The sequence below is a fragment of the Thunnus albacares genome, chromosome 11 (assembly GCF_914725855.1).
Source record: "Thunnus albacares chromosome 11, fThuAlb1.1, whole genome shotgun sequence".
Classification (NCBI taxonomy): domain Eukaryota; kingdom Metazoa; phylum Chordata; class Actinopteri; order Scombriformes; family Scombridae; genus Thunnus; species Thunnus albacares.
Genome location: NC_058116.1, coordinates 19,782,397 through 19,807,818, shown reverse-complemented (window position 1 = coordinate 19,807,818; position 25,422 = coordinate 19,782,397). Strand labels below are relative to the sequence as shown.

At 40.2% G+C, this 25,422-nt stretch overlaps 1 protein-coding gene across 2 annotated transcripts in view; it reads left to right on the top strand.

Annotated features, from left to right (window-relative positions):
- The window catches only part of LOC122992249 (E3 ubiquitin-protein ligase SH3RF3-like), a 106,478-nt gene that overhangs the window by 76,521 nt on the left and 4,535 nt on the right, over positions 1-25,422 (top strand). The window contains exons 4-9 of one of the 2 annotated variants that reach the window (XM_044366003.1): positions 2,103-2,411; positions 3,589-3,704; positions 7,842-8,012; positions 12,174-12,469; positions 18,047-18,372; positions 24,953-25,323. In XM_044366003.1, the coding sequence (XP_044221938.1) occupies positions 2,103-2,411; positions 3,589-3,704; positions 7,842-8,012; positions 12,174-12,469; positions 18,047-18,372; positions 24,953-25,323 (1,589 nt within the window). Of the gene's footprint in view, positions 1-2,102; positions 2,412-3,588; positions 3,705-7,841; positions 8,013-12,173; positions 12,470-18,046; positions 18,373-24,949; positions 25,324-25,422 lie in introns of both variants that reach the window. The other variant, XM_044366002.1, reaches the window with a different exon arrangement.

Below are 25,422 nucleotides of genomic sequence, written 5' to 3'. Positions count from 1 at the left end.
ATCTGAAAAATGCGAGTGAACAACGCAAACAACCCATGGAACAACCTTAGCAACAGAGGCTGCAGAACACATGCTGTTTGAGGGCATGCTTGAACAATCTGCCATTATCACAAGGAAAAAGTAGCAAACTAAACATTCAGAGTAGGTTGAAGCCCTGGCTTTTGACTTGCAGGGAGCATTTCTACATACATTCAGCTCAATTGTTTGGAACTTTGACCATGTTAACACAGAAATCCAACATCATAACAGAATAAAAACAACAGAAAATCACAAATGTCCCATCAAGATATTCTGGTTTGTTTTTAACCATTTATTTCAACGCAAATACATTTAAATGCCAGACAAGCTTGACACAGTCTTTCAGTTCACCTGAGCCTGAAATATACAATATCGAATGAACATGAACCTCTTGAAACCACACCTAATGGAAATACTGTAGGAGGCTGGAGAGGTGAAGGAGTTAAATTGCAAGCAGCAGGTAGTTCAGGAGCAATGAGGAGCAGCAGGAGTTTGGGAATAAGTAGAATGAATAAGCACCAGGTTGTTTGTAATGACTGCCTCATTGAATGATTGAACGCTAAATGGAACATGTGACTATAAAACAGCTGAAGTGCCTGTCTAAACTACCACGGAGCTCTATGATTGTCAAACACACAGTAATTGTTCACCAAGCTTTCCTAGACGAGTTTCCCATTTACAACCAAGATGTGCTCACAGCCACGGGGCAGAAAACATGTTGGCGCAGTACCATAATAGCTCATTGTTGGGCTTTTTGTGCATTTAGGAAAAAATGCAACTTGCTGGAATACACTTTGTATGGAACACTCATCTTCACATTTCCACAACTTTTTTATGCCATATTGATAAACTGTCAGCTCTAGCCAGCAGTGATATAACTGACCTGGACTACACCAGTTACATTTGTCATTTCTGGCGCACCACAGCTCAAATGAGCAGCACAGATCAACAACACAGATGTCCCCCCAGTCTCAATACTAGTAGACAATGTGAAATTCCTGTTGTATTTGTTTTGCAGTACAATATGCCAGACACTAGATATATGTTACACATCTAATGCTCGTGATATTAGAATTCTCACTCATCTCATCTGTCACAGGGAAACATAAATAGAAACTCTGAACATCTGTGCATTGCTGACTTCCTTATAACAGAAATGTTTAATGTATAAGATTTAAACCTGCAGTGGGGAACTTTTGTCTCCCCCCTCTGGCAGCGAGAGTAAATAGTAGTTACCTGGATGTAAATCCAGTTCTATGAGTACATGCATGACCTGTTGCAGCTGTAAAATGGTGGATAAATTGTTTTGAGTGTCACAACCCCCACGAAAAGACTCATCTCACTATCAGAGATGAGTGATCCATTCAGTCTGATCCGGCATGATTAAATTATTGTATCCCTCAAGTTAGCGGAGGGCTAAGTTAACCAGCTCGGCTGACTGAAGTTTCTGGTGCACATGGTCTATGGGGACCCTTCAGCTTTGGGAAACCAATTGCTGGTTGAAATGAAACGCATCACTACTGGTGCGCCAGCGCGGGAATGTCACCACAGACACCAAATTAAAAACTCTGGTGCACTGTGAAATACAGAAGAGAGATTTTGGCAAGCTTGAATATAATGGACGTTCATTTCAACATACTGTTTAAATTAAAAGTGCCACACTCCAGCTTTAATGTAATTGATTTTACCTAAGGCTAAACTAATGAGTGAGGAAATAAAGAATAATCTTGGCAAGCAGAAAGTTGCTCACCTTTGGGTGGGTTATTCGAGTATGTGTGTGTTTGACAAAAAGGAGAGACAGAGGGAGTCTCACTAGACCAGCTGTTGTGAAGGATGATTGTTATGATGCTAGTTTGAAAAGCTGCCAACAAGAACAAGTGAGGAAAGGCTACACAAACACACTTCCTCTGTGTGTTGGAGACCTCGTTATGGACGTGAATCACTGAGGACTGAAATCTAACACCTGCACTCTCCTCTCCTCTCCTCTCCTCTCCTCTCCTCTCCTCTCCTCTCCTCTCCTCTCCTCTCCTCTCCTCTCCTCTCCTCTCCTCTCTCCTCTCTCCTCTCCTCTCCTCTCCTCTCAGTTAAATGAAACAGCAAAACAGTTGATGGAGATCGACAAGCCTACAACAACTAACGCGCCAGGTCCGAGCTCTGAGCCAGCCCCATTGGACCCCTGCTCTCCTGGCGCCTCCCCCAGTTCCTCCCCGTCCAATGGAAACGGCTCCGGCCATCGGAGAGGTGAAGGGAAGAAAAACGCCAAAAAGCGCCATTCGTTCACAGCACTGTCCGTCAGCCAGAGAGCGGCCCAACTTAACAATAGACACAGTATGGAGATCTCCCACCCAGTCCTCATCAGCTCCTCTGACCCCAGGGCTGCTGCACGCATCCAGGTGCACACACACACACACACACACACACACACACACACACACACACACACACACACTTTAATTATAATACTTACTATAATAAATTCTATAATAAACTGCTGAAAATAGTCCGCAACAAAAAACACATTTACTCTTGTTTGGGTGACATTTGCTAAAAACTAAACTGCCAAGCAAATTACTAAAAAACAAATAAACTAAACTATATAGTCATGTTTTTAAAGACTCGGGGCTGAGAGCTTCACACAGAATTTGTCGGGAAGTATTGAGATGGACCTAGGTATTGTTGGTTTTGGTCTTTTTATGAGGTTTGTTAATAATAAGTATAATATAGAATAACACCAAACTTATCCTTAAATAGTACATCAAGTACCTCAAAACTGTACATAAGTGCAGTAGTTACGTAAATCTATTTAATTACCATCCACCAATTATATGTATTTGGTAATAGGATTAAACTGGAATGACACATAGCGGTAAATGATGCTCAGAAATATTTAATCCATGGTTACCCAGTGTGAGATAATGATGCACTTGCATATTTCTCATTTGTGGTAGAACTGACACAGCTGTTAATTTTTTTTTTTTTTTTTTATGAAGTCAAAGCATCTAAAACAGTTCATTTTGCCACAAAATATTGCAGCCAAGCAGCTGCAGTCAAAAACTATTAAAACCAAAAACCTTTATAAATTTCACCCATAGCCTGACCGGTATCAGTCAATCCATCAGTATTTACATAAACACATGACTCTGTAATTTATTACTTATTTGTTGACATACACCAATACCAATGTGTCTGCAATCAGCTGATATTGGCCAATAAATCAGTCCAGCTGATGCAGTACACATGTACGTAAATTTTTCAAGCCAAAAAATTCATTGGTGACTCTGTTTCACCAGATTTTATTAACTTATTCCCCAATCACCCACTCTGACACTTCCATGTGAATAAAATACTTTCTCTCTTTGATAGCTGTAGACCAGAGACACATTGCTTCTACATTTACTGCCTCCAGTTGCATTCGCACCTGGGTTTAATGTGTTTTTGCTGTCTCTAAATAATACCTAGGATGCATACTGAAAAGCTGGGAGGCTGCAGGCATATATTGTAAGTAATGTTTTTATTTCAAATGGAAGCCACTCAGTTTGTAAGTGTGTGTATTTTTCTGTGTGTCTTTAGGATGCATCTTCCCCGGGTCCCTCTCCCTCCTCGGCAGGGGTACTGGTGCCTCCAAAAGTGGCATCCATAACCTCTGAGCTGCTGGCCCATGCCAAGGTGCAGCTTCCACTCAACATGTAAGTACACCTGAGTCAGCTCACCCACCTGCAACCTGGGCTTTAAGTTCCTGTCTTTAACGTTTTTCAACAGAAATGTGCCTGAGATCCAAGCATGACTTCAGAATCCACCTCCTGGCAGCGATAAAAATATTTCCTCTCTTGAGCCCGGAGATATTGGCCATGTTCCACCACCTCTGCAACCACATTTACTCCTCCACTGGTCAAGGATGAAATCCTACTCAAAAAGGAAAAATACAGTCACACACTCTTCCCTCAGTTGTGTGATGTTTACATCAGTGTTTCATAACAAGGCTTCCGACCTCAGACCTATGGCTTTTACTATGCAATTTATTTCACAGCATGATAGAGTTGAGTATTCTGAGAAACAAAGTTCATCACATATTCTTATTACTATTTTCTTCAAAATGATCAAAAAACGAGGTGCAAAGTCTTTTGTTAGAAACTGGTGCTGTAGTGCAGTGACTCTCCATTTTGGCTTGTGACCCATTGAATGAAAGATATTTTGTTTTATTTAAATAATTTTTAGAGGCTTGAGGAGATAAAATAAAGTAATTCACAATAAACAAAGTAAAAATCAGAGGAAAGCTTAAAGAAAAAAACGTGTGTCAGAAATATGTTTTTTTTTCTGCATTCCTAACATCTCATGACCTCTTAGATTAATCCAGGGGCCCCTTGTGAGGGGCTCCCGACCCCCAGGTTGGGAACCACTGCTGCCATGGGTACCCATTTAGCTTAAATTATGAAGATAACAATATGTGTCATGTTTCAGCTTTTTAGAAAGATTGATGAAAGAAACCCTGCATGCAAAATACATTAGGGAACAGAGGTGGGTGGTTCTGAAACACCTCTACATTAGGTTGAATACTAGAAGATTGTGTAATTAGGTAACTGGGTGAACAATTACAGCTAAACATGTAAAGATCAATAAAGATGAATCTTCAGAACAGTACATTTCCCTTTATCAGTTTGGCTCAATGAAAAGGACACTACATTAGCAGAGAGACGGATCTTTACTATTGGTGTAGTTGTTTGCTCTGGTTTGGGTCTGAATTGTATCAGTTGCCAATTTTACTTTTACTGGATAGTGGACAGTAGAGAGCTGACAGGAAGTGCGGGAGTGAGATGTGGGGTGACATGCAACAAAGGTTGCTGGCTGGAATCAAACCAGGAACATTGTAATTACATGGTTAGCAGCAAGCTCAGCAGAAAAACTGCCCTCAGCATTCCTTTTAAATGTATCTTTCTAAAAAAAAAAAAAAAGTGTTATAAGGATCAGTACATACGGGTGTTAAATGGGTTATATGACTCAGTATGAATACACAGGACAAACAAAGGAGGGTTACATAGTTTGTCTTTAGGGGCTTTGCTATCTACATCACCGACTTCACGGGCCGCCAGTTTCTTGAGTGGATAAAGTACCTGACACACACTCACAAATGCAATTAAATTCTTGCGGAAATGTAACCTCACAAGTCACATCCAGATGGCTAGTGAGGAGCCAACACTGAGCAAGACTGTTCTATAATTTACCTGACAATTAATCCACCAGGTGATCGCCAGAAAGATACGGGTGAGTGTCTTTGTGTGGACCAATTAGAGCATTAGACCTTGAGAGTGAGGACAGTCAGGATATTTTTGGAAAGTTAGGACATTTGTTCAGTCCACAGTTCTTTAAAGGTAAGGATTTGGTTTTACGGTGAATGAGGGGCCTCACAAGTATAGACATTGTATGTGCGCTGTTTACTATTAACTGGTGACCTGCCTGCAGGATGTGAGTCAAATACAGAACCATTGTCAGCTTTAATAATATCACCTTCCTCCAAGTAGCACCAGGAACACACACACACATACACACACACACACACACATATTTTCAGTTAACACACACACACATGTCCGGAGTGGGTTTGTCCTACTGATGAGGTCGGACGTTTCAATCTTGACCTGGCAACTATTCCTGTTGCCATGGGAAGACAGGAGACGGTCCCCACATCTGTTACCATGGCAACGGGGGGGAGGCAGCACATATAGGGCTTGTTTACTCGGTGGTCTCATCGTCTGGCACTACATGCTACAAATATCTCCCAACAACAGGACCACAAACTCATTTATATGTTAACGCAGATGCAATCCACAACACTCAGTACATGAACATAGTTGAATACGAGGCGAGATGTTAAATACTACATTTATCAGTGTACCTGTTAGTAGGCAGGTTGACAAGGACATCCTTTCACAGCATACCACATCATGTTGAAGGGGAAAAATCACTGAATTCTCCCAAAGAATTTAATAAACATGAATATTAAAGCAGTGATACTACTTTGATTTGATGTGAATCAAATTAATCTGATACGGTTCATCTTTTCTTTACAATGATTTTTGTGTTATTGTTTATAGTTTATTGCTATATAATATATCAACAAAAGTCACTGATTGTCGTTAAAATGCTAAAATGGATTAGTATTAATGTTATGGATATTGGTCGGTTGAGATATTGATGAAATAGTGCACCGATAGGAACATATTAAAGGAGATTTATACTTTTTATCCCTAAAGGATATTCTTATATATAAATATCAGATCATTACTGTAAAAGAGAATGTGTTCTCAGGTAGCTTACTTGGTAAATAAAAGTAAAAAGTGATGTGTGTAGTTTGTTTGTGCCTTCAGGAAACATAATTGAACATTTTCTAGAAATTGTTGCTGCTATCAGCAGCAGTATAAAACACTGTGTAAGTGCATTCACTTAGGTCAGACAAATAAATTGGGTATCATCCAAAGTTAAACAAAGGAAATGTTGTGCTCAACTAAAATGTAGTATAATATAAGTGTAATGGGTGCCGACCCAAAAATCACAGAAATAGCAAATTAAATCGTCAGCACTTCCAAATAAGTATGTAACACTTTTAATAATGCACAGAGCAGCAGGAGGAAACGGACGCGTCTTAGCCCAGGGCTTTCCTCAGTGTTGCTGAGACATTTGAGGGTGCGACCATTATTAAACAGCAGCCAGGGACCTGCCGGTGATTAACAACCAGCTGAAACAGATCATCAAAACAACATCATCAAAAACAAAATGCGAGGGAGAAAAATAGTCGTAAGAAAATGCATGTATGTACATATGTAAACTCATCATGTGCAGAACCTCCATAGAAAATACAAATACATCAATAATACCTGTCTGTATTCACAAAAAAACAAGACATCAATTCATCATTGAAGCCCCCAGGATACTCAGTAAGTAATGTATCCAACAAGCCTCTCCCTTTCACCTCCCCTCAAAAGTGGCCTAACAGACTATCTTCCAAAGTTACACTCTTTTTAGTATATAATTCACTCTTTGTGTTTCCTCACACAGGGTTTCTTTGTTGAGCTGCAGTGGAGGAACAGTAACAAGAGGGAATTTTGCACTGAAAAGACATCCGCTTGATTTGTCTCACTCAAACTGCTGAAGCCTCATAATTAACTTCAGATAAACTTTTGAAAGTTTTTTTTGCACAAAACGAGGACTGTGGATTGGAAGCACATTAGGAAGGGAGGAAGGGTTCTCGTGATGGTCAGTATGAGCAGGAGGAATGATCGCAGTGAGCAAAAACTGTTTTAGTGTTCATTTGGGCCTTTGACTGTTGAGAAACTGTGAATCTATCCTTTAAGGTAAACAATGCGGACTCTTATCCTTTGATCCTCTGTACTGTACATTTCATTTAAACAACTAAAAATAAGACATGTACAAAATACCCTTCATAACAGTTTTTTTTCTTCTGAAAAAGTTGCGAGAAACTCCTGAAACTTCTGAGTGTCATGTATATTTTTGAGTCATTTTCTTGATACCAGAAGAGTTATTTGCCTTCTGAATCAAGTGAATCAAGTCTCTCCTTACACTGAGAGAAATATCTACTTATTTTTAATGCATTGATTTTCTAATATTAGTTCATTAATTTATTTATTTATTTGCATTGTGCATTGCAAGCTTCGCTTTTACTTTGCATAATACATATTAGAGATAATCCACATGTGATTGAAAAGGGGAGAAAATTGGTAGCCGGTGAAGGTATTTAATGCTTTCTACAAACTTTAATGGTTTTATTATTTGACACACGTCTACATTTTTCTGTTGCCTTTGTTCCCCAGATACCTGGCTCTATACGCCTACAAGCCCCAGAAGGCTGACGAGCTTGAACTTAGGAAAGGGGAGATGTATCGGGTGACAGAGAAGTGTCAAGACGGATGGTTCAAAGGCACGTCACTGAGAACCGCAGCCTCCGGCGTCTTCCCAGGGAACTACGTCACCCCCGTGTCCAGGTCAGTGAGCTCAGGCTTGGGCACGCAGGGTGGAACGAGAGTGAAGGGTATAGCGGTGATACAGCTGCCCAAGGCGCTTTGTCATCCACATATCCAGATCAAAGGGGTGGTTGGGAGGTAGCAGTGATATTAGGGGTGTGTAGCTGGTGATGAAGCTTGACCTACAGTTTCTCAGTTCGCCGAAGCTCCCAGAGGTGGAAAAGTGACTCAGTGCCGGAGCGACCAAAGCATACGCACACGTTTATTTCCTACAGCTACCACATTTCCTGTCAAAGTGTTCTTCGACAGGGCACCCTGGTGACCTAGACCATGAATTATATAACAACCCCACTTTGAGTCTGAACAGGGATATTTGTTACATGTCATTTCCCATACCTCTCCCCCTGCATCTCCTGTCATCTCTCTACTGTCAACTCTCTAACAGTCATAAAATGAATAGAAAATACAAAAAAATATGAAAATTGACAATGGAAAAGTAAAAAAAACCCTTAACTGCTGATATTGAATTGCTGTAATGTAAATACAGTTTTAACTAACTCTTCCTACCACATTGAAATAAAAGGGATCGATGACTTCGTAGCGGTGGTCAGGAGGCTTCTTCTCCTTCTCTTTGGTGTCTCTACTGAAGCCAGTGAAATCTTGAGCAATCAGCGTGTCTAATATGCTGTTTAAAATATCTGGCATTACAAATATTTGCTCTATTTATCACTCAGTTCGTGTAGTTTGGTCATGACAACCCAGCAGTGTATTACAATCAGGCTCAGGCCCCTAGTAATTTTGTCCTCACACAAAGGCAGCAGTAGCGCTAACACAGTTGTTGTAATTTCCATTGGAATTTTTTATGGTAATTTCCAGGCTCCAACTGAACCCAAATACAGAGCAGTGTGATTTTGGTACTTGTTATGGCATGTAATTGCACTTGTTTCTTTTGTGCTCAGACTGCCTCCTGTCACAATGTCAAGCCCAAAAAACAGTTTTTGTTTTGTTGTTTTTTTTGCGGAGCAATCTGCTAAACTACATATTCCTCATGCTAATAATGTTCTCCTCCTGCTTCAGCCTCTTTTCTACACTGTGTCCCCCTGTATGGTTGTTATTTTTATTATCATTATTATTATTATGGTCTCACTTCTGGCCACAAAATCTCCAAAATACAGGGGTCACATCTGTGAAGAAACTATAAACTGCTGTGAGTACTTTTAGTGTATGGAAACATAACATGTGAAAACAGTTAAACTAAGCTATAACTTTTGAAAAATGTAGATTTTAAGATACATTGTGAGATTCTGGCTCTGCTCTTTCTGGTGTTGTGTTGCGACCACACACACACACAGAGTGAATCGTTATCATCATTATCATTATTATCATCATCATCGTTACTTTTAGCATTCCAAACACTTTTACTCATAGATGTTAAAACCACATAAAACAAAAAAAAATGGGTGTGCTGAAATCATATTTGGCAATTTAATTACCCTCATTATCCCTGTATGCATGGAAACATTTGCAGTGGCTATGCACCTCATCTGTATTCTGCTCCATGATGCAGTCAACAAAAAAAAGAGAGAGAGAGAGAGAGAGCAAGAAAATGAAAGCAAGGAGGACTTAGAATAGAAACACAAAAGTGAGGGAGAGAAAGATAATGAGAAGATAAAGAGAGAGATGGGGTACTGTAGGATAAACAGAGAAAGGGCGAGAATGGAAGAAAATGAGGCAGGAAAGTACGGAGAGAAATGGTAAAAACTGAATGTGGTGGAGAAAGAAAAAAGGCGAAAGAGGCGGAGAAGGATGGGCATAGCGGGAAAGAAAAGATTTGAGTTGAAAGAATAAATGACATAGTGATGAGGATGGAGAAGGAGAAAAAGAAAGCAAAGGAAAGAGAAAAGGATACAAAGGGATGAGACGGCTGCAAAAACAGCAGGTGTCCCTCTCCAGTGGATATGAATGGCTGCTTCACATTCTGCAGTTATGCAATTTGAGAAAAAGAAAGAGAGAGAGAGAGAGAGAGAGAAAGGCAGGATGAGAGAGTAATCAAATGAATGACAATTTGTTATTTTTATGCAAGCATACTCGCTTTTTCTACCATCACCCCTCCTTCCCCACTTACCTCTCTCCCCCCTCCTTTGTCTGCAGTGCAGCTCAGAAATTTCTCAATATCATAATGAGAGGCTGCCAAAGACCCTCACACACACACGCAGGGGTGTTTCCATCACTTCTGAGGACATTACATTGACTTACAGTGAAGGATAGGTTCAAAAATGTTCAAGTCTGTCTTAAAACAAAATTCAGGTGCCCGAATTGAACATTGAAGCAGGTTTTGCTCGCTGTAATCATTCCTCCTGTTCATACTGGCCGTTAGAAGATCTGCTCCAAACAAACAGCCCTCATTTTGAGCAAATATGTATTCAGAAGTTTATTTGAAGATAATATGAGGCTTCAGCCATCTGAGTTAGTCAAATACAGTGGATAGCTTCCACAGTTAGTCATTTTAGTAAAAAAAAATCCTGCTTCGTCTCTCGACAAGCTACAGTGGAAATAGAGTAACAAAAAGAGGGAATTTGACACTAAAAAGACAGTAACTTTGAAAGATTTAGGCTTGATTGACTTATTTCAGCAATGACCATTACTTACATCCAAAGTGCATTATGAAGGAATCTCTTAATGCCCAGTAGGAACAGGAGGAATGATTAAAGCTAGAAAACATTGTGTCAATGTTCATTTGGGCTCCTGACTGTTGTTTTGGAACAGACTTGGAAAAATTATGAACTTAAGTGGTTTTTGTGCCTAAACATAACCAGACCCTAACCACAGTGTTATCACATCATAAAATATTTTTATTTGTGATAGTGATTTGCTTTTGGAAAGCACAGAGAAACTATTTTGTCCTGCAGATTTGGGAGTCAGATCAGAAAATGCTTGTATGTGTCGTTGTGGAGTACATATTAATTTTGAGGACTTGTTGAAACAGATTTATGTCTGCACAACATGAGTAATACAAGTACACATTCACACACACGTAAATTTTAGAGCCCGGCCAATACAAGAGACCATATTCGTTTGAAATATGGGAAAACCTCTGCACACTGTCGCGCTTACTGCTGGAATATTTATTAGTTAGTTTATGGCGTTTTGGTCTGTTTAACCTTCATCAGGTATATATGTACTGTATATATATTGAATATTACAGACAGAAAAGTCATGAACAAATAAATATTCCAGCAATAAGAGCAACAGCGTGCAGGAGTTTTCTTATTTTTATTCAAATTGGTCTTTATGCTGACGTACCTGTCACATATTCAGTTGTGCAGAGACTTTTTTGAGCACACATCTTTCTTTTTAAAATACAGTTTAAATGTTTACATATTTAAATTTATTGGAATGGTTACTATTAACACAGAGTTCATGTAAGAATGCATTCCATGTGTTGTAATCATTTAACTGTTGTTTAAGAGTATTATACCCTCTAGCAAAAATACAGTTTTGGTGCAAACAATGATTGTGTCTCCTCTTTTGAAAGTGTAAGGAGACACCCATTAAATACTAAAGAAAAATCACTATTAGCAGCATATCAAAATGTCTGTATGGGCCTTTAGAAAACCACGGTGAACCCAAACACACAATGAGCAGTTAAAGATTAGAGTACGTGGGTGGTGTTTGCATAGAATCTCAAATCAAAGAACACACACACATACACACACATACACACACACACACACACACACACAAAGCCATAACTCTGCATATGTGTGACAGGGAGTCGATGGGCAGCCATAAGAGTGTGAATACCATCGAGTCAATAATGTTCAGCTCACTGTTCTGCCATTCAGCACTCTGCAGACAGAAACATGAGCAGCCTGCAGCTCCATATGTTACAGACGGACACTATGGTCCACTGGTCAGATAATAGCACTGAGATCACTCAGTTTAACAGAGGATAATAGTGCAGCTCCTGCTCTGCTATCATGGACTAAATCCATCTATTAACATTTTGTGCTAGAACAAGTACAGTTATTGGCTTAACAGGAAAAGGAACCTGTTTCTAAAGTAATATACTGCATGTTAACAAATGACTAGTGCTGACGAATGCAAAAATCAATAAATATCATCTTCTGATCATTTGAAACATTCAATTACAAGTCAAAATCTTCCCTCTCTCCTTCAAAGGGCTCCTTTTGGAGTTGGTGCTTCTCGGGGCTCGTGTCTGTCCAGTCCAGTAAGCGGAGGAGGAGGAGGAGGAGGAAGTGGGTGTAGTCAGTTGGGGAGTAAAATCTCCGACCCTTCGTCCCCAGGGTCCCCGGGGCCCTCTTCATCCCGTCCCTCCACCCCACTGGTAAACTCAGCCAACTCTGTTAACACCGTCAGTCCCGCCGCCTCGCCGCAAACTGCCGCCGCCCAGCTGAAGAACTGCCTGCGCTCCAGCCAGCATACAGTTAACCAGGCACGCACCTCAATGCAGCTGGGTAAGCAGAAACACACACACACACACACACACACACACACGTACACACTTGAAATACACAAATACGCATAATGTGTTTAAGTAAGCTTTTTAAATCTGTGTATTTACACTTCATTAAACATTCAGAAACATCAGTTTTCTTTCTATTTGAAGAGTTTATTGATGAATCCCAATCACATGTGCACTGATTATCATGAATTAACATAATGCAACAGCCCCACAGCACAGTACAGTACAGTACAGTAGCTAACCTTCTTGACCAAAGAGAGTAATAACTTGGTGATGCAGGTGTTGAAGTGTGAATAAATAACTAACATTGTGTGAGGGAAGCAGCTGCATTAAAGCCTCACAAAATGACACAAATGTGAAAGAAGAGGTGAGTATTCTTACAGCCCTCCAGAGGAATGATAAGCAAGTTAAAGGAAGTAATTTGATCACTGGAGATGTGTCTTTGTCTTCATTCCCCAAAACATCATGCCAAGTGCTGCAGCAGCTCACCAGCCAATAGGCTGAGGGCAACAGAGTCCAGATCATTTGGGATGTTGCAGCATTTTAGCCCCTTAGTCTCTGATTACAGAATAATAGAATATTGATCAGTCATTAATTCAAGTAGCCCCTACACCATGTAAAACATTTGCAGGCATATGCTCACAGCAGCCTCTTTAACCTTCAGCTCCATCAACACTGTTGGGCATGTGTGGAAATGTTTGGAGAAAAAAACAAAACAATAAATCAGAGCTACAAAATGTTGGATGAATGCCCAAATGAATGAGAAGGTTGAAATCTAGTTCACTGTTGTAGCATTTATATTACATGGACAAAAGTTTGTGGACACCACATTGTTGAACATTTTATTCCATAACCATCGACATTAATCTGCTGCTATAACAGCCTCCACTCGTCTGGGAAGGTTTTCCTACCTGATTTTGGATGCAGAGATTTGCTCCCATTCATCCACAAAAGCATTAGTGAGGTTGGGCACTGATGCTGGTTCTGGGATTTCTGTAATAAGAACAGATTCACAAAGTTTGTCAGAAGTTTTTCTTCAAGAGTTTGTCTTCAAGAGTTTATTCCGAAATCAAAGAGCCCTGAACACCAGTCAAACAGTCATACTTATACTGGTCGTCACACCCATCGTAGAAAGTTACAGAGCACTCCGTCACCCTTGGAGTATTCGACCTTGAATCGGTACAACAGTCGCCTTTTGTTCATCACTTTCCATTTGCCGGGAACTGAGAGTTGAAGGTTGAATCACACCTTTGCTTCTGGTACATTTCTACACTTTCTCACACTAGAGTTATTGTCAAAGCTGCTTCTTCCAGTAAATATCCTTATTTGGTTTTTATTCCAATCTAAAGTGGTAAACTTGCTACCCTTTCTTGCACATTTTTAACCTTGGTCTTTCTAAACAGTTAGGTTAGCAAGTTCCTTGCTCACACTCCCAAAGACCAAGATATCCTTGGTTACACACATGCCAGGAAGCCTTCTGTTACATCGATAGCACTTGAGTGTGTAATCATCCAAAGTTCTCTCAATTAAAGGTCACATGGTAAGATTCAGAAACAATCAAACATGGTGGAAATTGATTACATGCTCAGTAACTGTATTCAAACATGTGCAGTAAAGATATTCAAACTCGATTATACATGTAGTATGTGTAATTTCCCTCACATGTTTCAACCCTGTCTCCTGGAAATTATGTTTATAGACAATTAAATTGTTTTCCCAATTATGTTGTGCTGGCAAACATAATCGCTGCCCAGATCATGTTCACAGGCAACATTTTTTCAAATAAATGAAGTGCTACATTTATATATTGCACTGATTTGACATCCCGAGTCCTACGTGTGGTTAGGTTTAGACAACGAAAATGAAAAACTTTGGTTAAGTTCAGTTAAAGATCGTCCTTTAGATATTAATAAATATCTTATGCTTGAAGTCATTGTGGACTTTTTTTCTGTACCAGTCCGAGACCACAATCTTTCCCTAAACTTACCCAAGTGCTGCCAGTGCCTAAACCGTAAAAGTTTAATAATGCTGTAGTTTCTACTACATTGTCTCTTCACTCGTATGTTCAATATCAACATCTATGCAACTTGCCAAATATGTTAATTAACAACATTTTCTCATTATGTTGAGAGAAAACGTAATTCAGTTAACATTATGTTTCTACTAAAACGTATATGTTGCAATTTAGTTGTATATGAACTTCACTTCTAGGAGACAGGGTTGGATGTTTGGCTTGCAGTCAGCATTCCAGTTCATACTAAAGCTGTCGATGGGGTTGAGGTCAGGGCTCTGCTAAGTTCTTCCACACCAAAATGGTTGAAACAATTTCTTTATGGACCTGGCTTTGTAGCATTAAGAATTATGTGGGTATTGTAGCCCAGATAGTGTTTGTAGAGCTACAATGATACAGACTGAGTCATATGTACCATATCTCTTATGAATTACAATTCACATACAACTATTTATCCATCAATTTTCTGTACCTGAATATCTTGTTCAGGGTCACAAAACACTTGAGCCTATTCCAACACATGTTGTGTGAAAGAAAGACAAAAAAAGCACTCATGTTTACATTTGATTCAGAGAGATTCACCTATGTAGGATTTCTGTTTTTCTGAGAAGCCCACGCAGACATGGAGAGAACATGTAAACAGCACATAGAGAGAACTCAGCTGGACGGAGCATTCTTGCTGTGAGGCAACAGTGGGAACCAGTGAGCCATGGGCCAGCCCTATGAAAATTTCGCACAAGAAAAATGTGTTTTGGGGGCACTATGGTAGCCTGCTGGTTGACACGCGTGCCACATAACTGCACCATCCGCAGTACAATTCCAGCCGCAGACCGTTGTTGCACGTCATGCCCCTCTCTCTAGCTGTCTCTTTGTAACATTCATCTGCCAAATAAAGGCAAAAAAGCAACAAAAAAATCAACAGGATGGTAATATTGTCTGTGTCTTTTAATTTAGAGCAAACTGGTCATAGATAAATAATCCCTTTAAGGCCGAGTACAAGTATCAGACTGAATGTAGACCGCTATTACGCACCCATCCACCCTCCTACTTTCCTCTGCACTATGTGAACCCCCTCAATCAACCCTGAACATAAGCCACTGTTGCAGAATAGTTGTACTGGTACATACTGTGCTTGTACTAGAATAATTTGGCACAATTGCAGTGTTACAGCACACACACACACATACTGTTCACATATGCACACAACACAAAATGACAAGTGCTCCGATCACATAGTGGCACTGCTTGTGCCTACTGTGCGCACACTCACAGAAACCCCTGCACACCCACACACACACACAAACACGCACACCTGTGTCTGTACAAGGTCTAGATCATATCAGGCTTGTTCTCCACTCAGAGTCTATTCATCTCTTCGGCACCTCTTTCTCTGTTTCTCTTTGTATTTTTTTCCTTCTCCCTTTGAGAAAATAATAGCGAAGGTTTCTTTTTGGGAAGCTGAGGAGTACACACTGTGAGAACACCGCCAAGAATAATACACACAGCACTGCTACACAACCATACTGACTGTGAACTCCCACGTACATACACACAAGTGAGCAAATAGACTCACAAACACACAGCCGAATGACATCACTGTGCTTTTTGTTTTATGGAGGCGTAATGACAGAGCTTCATGCCTTTCTCCCTCCACCTCTTTAGCTTTTCTCTCTCTGTTGCCCCCCCCCCCCCCACCACCACCACCACCACCACCACCCCTCGCTCTCTCGCTCTCTCTCTCTCTCGCATACACACAAACACATGCACACATCTGGTCTCCATTACAAAATAAAGTATGTGCATAGTTCTGCCATTTGGTGGTTTTATCACATGACCAGTGCGCCTCTCTATGGATTTCTGCCTGAGTGCTGCAGTTTAGTACAGCAGGTGGCTTGAAATCCTGTGTGTGTGTGTATGTGAGTGCAATACACATGGTGTGTATTTTTATGTGTTATCCTCGTGAGCACCAAATGTCCTTTTTACAGATTGAAGGCTGAGAGAAGTGCTCCAAACTTTTTTATTTCTTCAAGGGTTCAGTGCAGAGTTAAGCACGTCTGTGTTGGTTTTGTTCTTATTCTTTCATTTGAAGGAGAAAATGACGTCGGTCTACATAGGTGAAAAAACACACTCGCTAATATTCTAATTTCTCACATAGTGGTCATTGAACCACTGTGGAGATTACTCTATACATTAGGATAAATGCAGGTTTCCATTTACTTTCAAACTTGCTATTCTGAGAAATGTTTAACAAGTTTAGTGGTTTGAATTTTGGTCCTCTCAGATCAGCCTGTTCTGTGTTGGTGGGTTCGTCTCTACAGACCAAAGATATGCAAGTGAGGTGAATTAAAGATATTACTTTATGGCAACACTTTAGTATTAAGATTGTTGAGCTTATTTGTCATTATTTCAGTTAACACTCTGCCTTCTGTCTTTGATGGGTTTTTTTTTTTTGCTACATTTAGCGCCATTCACAACTACAAAACAAGGAACAGTCATCAGCTTTGGCTTGCATTCTCAAGAACTTCAAATGCCCAATTTAGGATTTTTAACAGGGGTCCTAGAATCTGGAACTCAATTCCCAGTCATTTTGTCTCAGTCATTTCAAAAAATTGTGAAGAATTTCCTCAATATTAACTTTTATTACCTTTCTATTTTGAATAATTTATAGACTCTGGTTTGCACAGGTGAGTGCAGGAATGTTTATTGCAGATGTTTTGCTCTTGAAATGTGATGTTTTTGTGAGAGTTGATTCTGGGGACATAATTTTCAGCCTTTTGGCTTTTTGGCTCAGCCTAAACATCTCTTATGATTGTATGAATATTTCCTTGTGTTTTGACTTGTTTTCTACTTCGATATTGTGCAAATACATAAACATTTTAGTTATCTAAAGTTGACAAAAAAACAATCCAGAAATGTGGCCATATCTTGCTGGAGGTCATCTGACTTTACTTTTATAATAATACTAATTGTAATAACCTATTATTATTGACTATACAGATACAGATACAGTAGACCTATGAGCCAGAGATAGTTTATTTTAAAACCAATGGTCTCCTCAGATATTAAATAAAGAGATAAACTCCTAAAATGCTGACATGTGCCCTCTTAGAACTAATGACAACTGATGGCTGCAGACACTGAAAGGTTGTTACAGAAAAACCACACTTTTTATTCTCTGTACCACATTTCATACTGTGTATTTTGGATGGACTCACACTGTATAACCTTGGACAAGTAGCCACCTAGCATGTATGCTCATTATCAGTTTTGTTGTTTTTGCAGTAGCGAGTAGCTTTGCCTTGAACATGCAATATGTTCCTCTCAACAGGCTGACAGCTTTGATGACACCTGGCACTGTACCACACACTGCCTCCTTCACTCCTTGTCTATAAAACGCATATACGCTTTTGTAACCGACATCAGTCTGCAGTTACACTCTGTTGTGACTGTATGCTGATCCCTTGCAAGGTTTTCATTAAAAGTTTTTCTATTTTCAGATTTCCACCACAAGGTCCTCTCAGTTACACTAATACAAATGTGTGTTTGTGTCTGCTTCAGTCCACAGTCCCCCAGCTGGAAGCCCAGAGCGCCCAATGGTGGCCCTATCTCCCCTGCGTCCTCAGAGCTCCTCCCCATCACGTTGCCCAGGCCAATCAGGACGCCCTCTCTCCATGGTCTCTCCGGGACCCAGCTTAGGGCCCTCACCCCTCTCTTCCCCGGCCTCGCGGCCCCTCCTCCCCCTCTCGTCTCCTCTCTCCTGCCTCACACCTCCCAACGTGTCAGCAGCGCTCCTTAACGGGGAACCAGGAAGTCCCCTGCAGCCGCCGTCACCCGGACCCTCCCACGTCTCCACGCAGGGTGCCCTCGCTCCCAAAGCAGAAAAGGTAAGTCTGATGCCTTCTAATTATAAAAAAGCCAAAAACTGTCAAAAATCATTGGCTTGTTTAAACATACCTCACATGGAAAATAAGTGCTAGAATAACAAATATAAGATGTCACTTCTACTTAACTTTGGTTCCAGTTATTTTAGTCACCCTGTAAATAAAACAAATCTATACTTTAATTAACTTTAACACAGCTGAAAAGCTCGGTGTTTTGTCATCCTGATTTCACGGTTTTGCGGATGTGAAATCTGTCGTGCGTGTGCGTGTGTGTATTTAATATGCCTCTAGTCCTCCTCTACCTCACTAAGTCTCATTCACCCCGGCAGCTGGCACAAATTTTGAATGCCATCCTATATGTTGGGAGATGTGCAGCGCTAAAGCTCTAGATGTTAAATCGGGTTTCGCTGACAGTGAAGGATGGCACCGAAAGCTTGCATCTGTCTCAGCTCCATTTGTTTCACTGTTGGCTCCACTGTCTGGGACAGCTAATCTAACTACATGGCTAGCTGACAAACAGCTCATTGACTATGGAACAGCAGGCTGCAGCCTTGTTTACATCGTCCCATTCAAAGCTGGCTTGTACTTGTATTTTTAAGAGGTCTGACGTTAATGAATACTCCGATCTTACCACAGCTATGAATATGTTTTTTTAACGTTATTTTTGTATTAAATGTATCGCCCAAAAAACATTTTTGTATGTTTTGTCAGCTGTTAGATAAGCTAGATCCTAAATGATAATTGCTTAAATTAACAGATTCTCTCAAATTTAACCTCTCAGTATGGATTTAGCTGCAGTAGTAGCATCCAGTGTTGATGCTGTTTCAAGATTAAAATGCAGAAGGAAAACCAAAATACTTATCAGATTTCAGGCGGGGTAGCTCAATAGATCAAATTTAAAGATAGTGGGTATTGGCACAAACTAATCAGCTCTTGTCATCTCCTGTCCCAAAGTATCACATCATCACATTATCCCTTTAAAAAATGTCCCGCCTAACGCTCATTTTCAGTAGTGATATTTGTTGCTTTGAGCAAGGCAGAGCAGCAGGTTGAAAATCAGGGTGGCGATGAAGCCGCACAGAGTCAGTCTGTGTAACAGAACTTCGAAGAAACGATGGAGCAGCTTTGATAACTGTCCGGTAGACACGGTTAGTATAATCTCAGTTCAACTCACTGTCTTCAGCATTACAGACACACATCATGTCGGACATTTAAGATGTGTTTGTAGACTGTTTCCAAGAAGTCTGACCTCACGGTGCAACTGCCAGCAGTGATGGCAGCGTTTCAGCAGGCCATGAAAAAGTCTACAAATGTCTTGAAACACTTTGTTGAACTGTATTTAATGTATTCAAGAGCTTAGATAATATATTTTTACTTAACTGTGTGCAATTTTGTTCACATGTTTACAGACACCTACTTTATTTCAATAACTGCAGATATTACATCCATGTATCTCATGCTTATGTATCTTACACTCCTTGTCTTAGATCAACAAACTGACAGCTGTGAGCAGAGAAAACAAGTACATCAATCAGGATGTGCAATTACCACGATCCGTTTGATTAGTGCATTTCAGACATGATGTATAGGGCTTTGTCCCCTTTTCATTTCTGGATTATTCCTCGGAATCTCTTTTCAGTTTTATTTTCATTTTTCAGACAATTTACCTTAAAAGCATTTAAAGAGTGTCGAGCGTGGGTGAGTAAATGGCAGAGTGATTAGGTTGGTGGGTGGACGGAAGCTGGCGTCTGGAGCATCTCTCCTCTCAACCCTGAGTAACCCTGCATCTCCTTTCAAAGCTTAAATTCAATATCGGCCTTCCTGAACAAACTCAACATCAGCACTGAGCACATCTAGATGTGATTGTTTTTAAATACTATATTCAGTGTATGCGTGTGAATTTTCTTATATTTGGAATGAGAGAAATGCCAGAAAGTCACAGATGACAACACAGATTTATTTACAAGCCAGAACATATAGATGTAGAGGGAACAGAGAAGAAAGAGAGAAAACAGCAAAGGTTCAGGTCAGTCTCAGTGTGCTGCCAATGTGCTGCAGAGCAAGGCAGTGTGAAATTAGATTTAACTTGAATGACAGACATCAGATTAAATTGTGAGTGTATGCTGCCATCTGGTGGCTTGTTTTGGAACAAAAGCAGCAGTTTAACACCGTGTAAGCAGAAACACTCTCACACACACACACACACACACACAGGGGAGCGCACACACTCGCAGGAGGCAGATTAAGCCTTTAAGCCTGCAGATGAAAGAAGAGAGAGAGTGTTGATGTGTCAATCTTGTTTTCACAAACTTGTTTCTGCTGCCCCCGAGTGGCCGAAAGATTAGATAATGTAGGTTTAAACAGTCACTTGATCAGCAAGAGAGATGTCAGTTAATTTTCTGTCAATAGACTAATTGATGAATTGTTTCAGCTCTACTGGTGATGTTACATCTGTTTAGCTGATCACTCTTTGTGTTGGGATATTTCTACCAAATTGAGTTTGTGTTTGGCCCAATATTGTACAGTTTAGATAATAAAGAGTGGACCAATTTTGCTGTCTTAAAGTAATTGGGGGTTTAATATACAGAATATAATAACAACAAGCCCCATATGCCTGAACTGTGAGTATCCAGGACTTTGTTAAACTGTCCAAATGAACTTACTGGCTAGAGATGTAACTGGTGATTTCCTAAAGGAATCTTTCTGCAGAGTCGCGTTATCTGTTTTCCTTTGGTCTGGATTTTTCTCTGACAAATCATTACTTTGATCATCGTCCATGTTTACTGACAATTTCTTCTTTGTACCACAGTCATGAAACAGCTTCAAGTGTTGTTCAGTAGTTGACAGTTTTACAGAGCAATCTGCAGAGGCTTGCACATTTACTATGACAGTTGGGTGGAACTACCACAGGGGCTAGTCAGCAGTGGCAGCTGGCAGTGGAAAAATACAGATATATCTCCATGTTTTTTTAATATTGAGAAATTTTCCTTTGTATCGTGATTATACCATACAAAATATTTGGTAATTCAGTAATTGTTATTGGGTTTACAGTGTTTAAGACAAAATTGTTAACCATTACTGATGTTTTCAATTAAGACAGCGATACAGAAATGTTTCTTCCAAGGTCACAAGATTTGCATGTGTGATGTGAGCATCTGTGATTCATATAAAGAAAACACAAAGTCCTGAAAATGTCACAGAAATGAATAACACATAAAATAGCAGAAGCTGAGAAAAGAAGCCATAATCTGTTAAAATGGGTGTTGCTCTGAAGTTGCTCTAATGATTATTTTTTATTATTATTTTCTTGATTAGTTGTTTGGTTTATATAATGTCAGAAAATGGTAAAAAATCACTGTTTCCCAACAGTCCACAACTCAAAGATATTCAGTTTACTATCAGAGACACCAGAAAATATTCACATCTGAGAAGCTGGAACCAGAGAATTTGGACATTTTTTTGCAGCTCTAAAAAGATGTTGTGTGTTATTACTCATATAATCAGTGTGGTAATGTGGCACCTGATGCATATTGTATATAAACTGTACATGCGATTTGAAACGGGTAATTAGAGTGTTTAGATCCTTGTGTGCAGAAGCTCATGTTTATATTTAGACTCAAACTGGTGAAATCCAATTAGCGTGAGACTTCATCCTTTTTGTATCTGAACATCAGTATTTTGTTTCATGCTGACAATGTTACGAGGCAGCGTTAAGTGTACTCAAGACACAGTTGTAACCCTCTTATGTGAGGTGCAGCTGAAGCAGTCGGACACCTCGTAAATTCAGCATCGAGGGCCCGATGATCGGGTTGCTCTTTCAAAATGTGTGTGTTCCAGACTTTGCAGCACAGGTTCATAGTACTGGATAACAGATTTAACTGCTTGTGTCTCTCCATCCACCTGTTTGTGCACCGTGTGCAATTTCTACCATTGCTGCCACAGTTTCCTTCATGACAGTTTGGTGCTTTCCATTAAGATTGTAGCTCAGACTATGGAGCCAATTCAATGTAGTACATGCCAGTACCAATCATATGCAGCCTGGACAGCCATTCATGCAGTCAGGTCCACAGTGTAGAGACACAGCTCCAGTATGTCAGTCTCTGTCCCACTGATGCTCCATTATTGACTACACAGACAGACATGATGCATTAACACAAATACATTTTTAAAACATTGATGCCCTTTCCTACTTGACGCTTCATTTAAGTTACATGTAGTCAGTTTGACATCTTTATATCCATTTAATGTGTTTGCAGATGCTCTCCATACTGCTATTGAGAAACTTTGATCAGATTTGTCATGTCTGTACGGTGGTCCTGAGGTGCAAAACACAACAACAAAACTGAAAACACAACATTTCACAAAATGGAAAAGGTAGGGACAACAATTCTTGTTTGCGATTGGTTTGTTTTGTCTTCTGAAATGTTGTGTTTTGCACCTCAGGGCCACTGTATGTTTGCTGTAGTTTGGATATCCATTAAATTACAAATTTCATTGTCAATGTCTTCATTAAATAAGCTCTTTAAACACTTCTCTTGAAAGCAGAGTTTAATTTGTTCAATCTTTTGTGCAATAATGCAATTTGGAGGAGGCTGATAGTAATGTTTCTCCTCTCTTGTCACCACCACTCTTTTTGTTTTTTCACTCTGGTGCTTTCTATTTACTTACAATCCACCACAGTCATTTTGTTTAGAGCCATCTTTTTTTCTCTTTGAAATATGAAATTGCTGGGCTTTTGATTTTCAAGTCAAGACAGTTTGTATTCTGAGATGTCCTTTTTGTTTTTTGGCTCTATTTTAAATCATATTTGCAACTTCAGCCCACTGACATGACAACTGTCCATCACAGCATTTCAAAGGTTTGTTTGATGAAAATGAAAACGGGTGCAATGATAAAACACTTGATCCAGCAGCCTGCGTATCAAGCAAACAGATGGCTGAGGCGGAGACGGAGCTGATACAGAGGCAAAGAAACAAAGCCGTATCACAAAGTGTTCAACTGAATGGACAGTATTTTACAGCCCGTCCATAAACAAACATGAATGAGTCCTGAATAGACAGGCGTGAATCTGCCTCCAAGCGCAGTTGATTGTTGAGATCAGCTGCACATATTCAGCTTGAATGCCTGGATCGGTAGCTAACATACAGTCTATGGTCTGTTCAAAATCCACATTGTGACTGAGCAGGTATTCAGACTCTTATTGTGTGTTATCTGATGTAATAACTACTCACATTATCATTGTTTCCTCCTTTTGAAGCCCTGATAGAAGGACAGAGTGGACATATTCTGCTTTGAATTCTTCTGCTCATAGAAAATAGTTCAAAGGGACTATTAGAGGGTTTTTTTCTGTGGATAGAAATGTCAGTATCTGTCGGTCTGTCGATCAGACCACCACTTTGCTCCAGACTGAAATATCAACTCATACACAGACAAGTATGGATTGCTATGAAATTTTGCTAACATTTGTGTTTAGTTCTAATTAGCAAATGTTAGCATGCTAACATGCAAAACTGAGATGGTGAATATAGTAACATTATACCTGCTTAACATCTGCCTTCAGCATTTAGCTCAAAGCACCGCTGTACCCGAGTATAGTCTACAGCCTGACTGTAGACACAAGTTAATCCTAATGTTTTCCAGTTGGCAGGAAACTACAAATCTGTCAGTATAAGAAACCAACATTGTGATTTATTTTTTTAATGACTGGGAAACCCAGAGGTAGCTTAGTTTAGTATAAGAATGGAAGCAGAGAGGAATTTTCCTCCCAGTACCTCTAAAGGTCACTAATTAACACATTATCCAGTTTGTTTAATCTGTACACAGAAATGTAAAAATGACAATTTGTGGTTTTACAGGGAATTATGTACTGTAAATATTTCTTGGAGAGCAACAGCTTGTTGTCTTGTTGTCACCATGAGGTTGCTAGGCAACCAGCAGAGATGCTACACAGTAGTGTTGAGTAGATGGATGAATGGTTACAGCATTTAACACCTCCCTCCTTCATGCCAAGCTAATCTAATCACCTCCTGGCACAGACGGAAGAGTGGTATTGATCTTCTTATCTAATTCTTGGCAAGAAAGCGAATACACTTACTTACTTACCAAAAATTTGAACTATTCCTCTAAGGATGGGAATGTGCAGGGGACATGTACCCTGTGTCCTCCCAACATAAAAAGCTCCAAAGCAGCAGCATTAAAAATACACGTAATGTCCTTGTCTTCTTTAGGCCAGGAGATTATCCTGTCTTGCTTTAATGTCTCCATTCTGACAAAACAAATGTGTTTTTTATCAGTAGTATTTCTTGTGTCATATGAGGTCACCAGGAAAATATTTTTCTATTTGTTTCATAAATGTGTTGCTGGTTAATATGTAGAGAACGTGTTTGTGCTCTGTAGTTTTTGATGAAAACAAAATACTCTGTAGAGGTGTTGTTTACACAGAAATCTCTTTCATTACTATCTCATCACTTTTTGTCTAGACAGGCTTTATACTTAATCTATAAACCTGTGTACCTCATGAAATTGACGACATTAACAGCATCTCTTCTTTCCCTCTCCGTCTTCCTCCCTCCATCTTCAGAAGGAGAGGAAAGCAGGAGGTTTGTTAAAGCTGTTGTCGGGGGCGGCGGCCAAGAAAAAACCTCGCTCCCCACCTTCCTCCCCACCCACCCATGATCCCTCCTTGGCTGGCCAAGGCGCAGTGGCCACCGACCCCGCCCACCACCCTCACCACCATCACCACCACGCCCGCTCAGGTTCCTGTCCGATGGCATCGCAGGGCCGGGCCGGCTCGTGTCCCATCGAGAGCGATATGGCGGGGGCAATAGGGCTGGAGCCTCTGCACAGGAAGTCCGGTTCCCTGGATACCAACTTCCCCTTGTCACCCCCGGCAGCACGCACTGGCAACGCTCTGATGGTCCTCCGGCCTGAGCCCAAACCCCTGTCCAGAGAGAGGTGAGCACACACACACAAAAAGACATATCCACCAACACACACACACACACAATGGTTACTGTAACATCTGATACTGAACAGTGAACAGTGTTTCAGCCA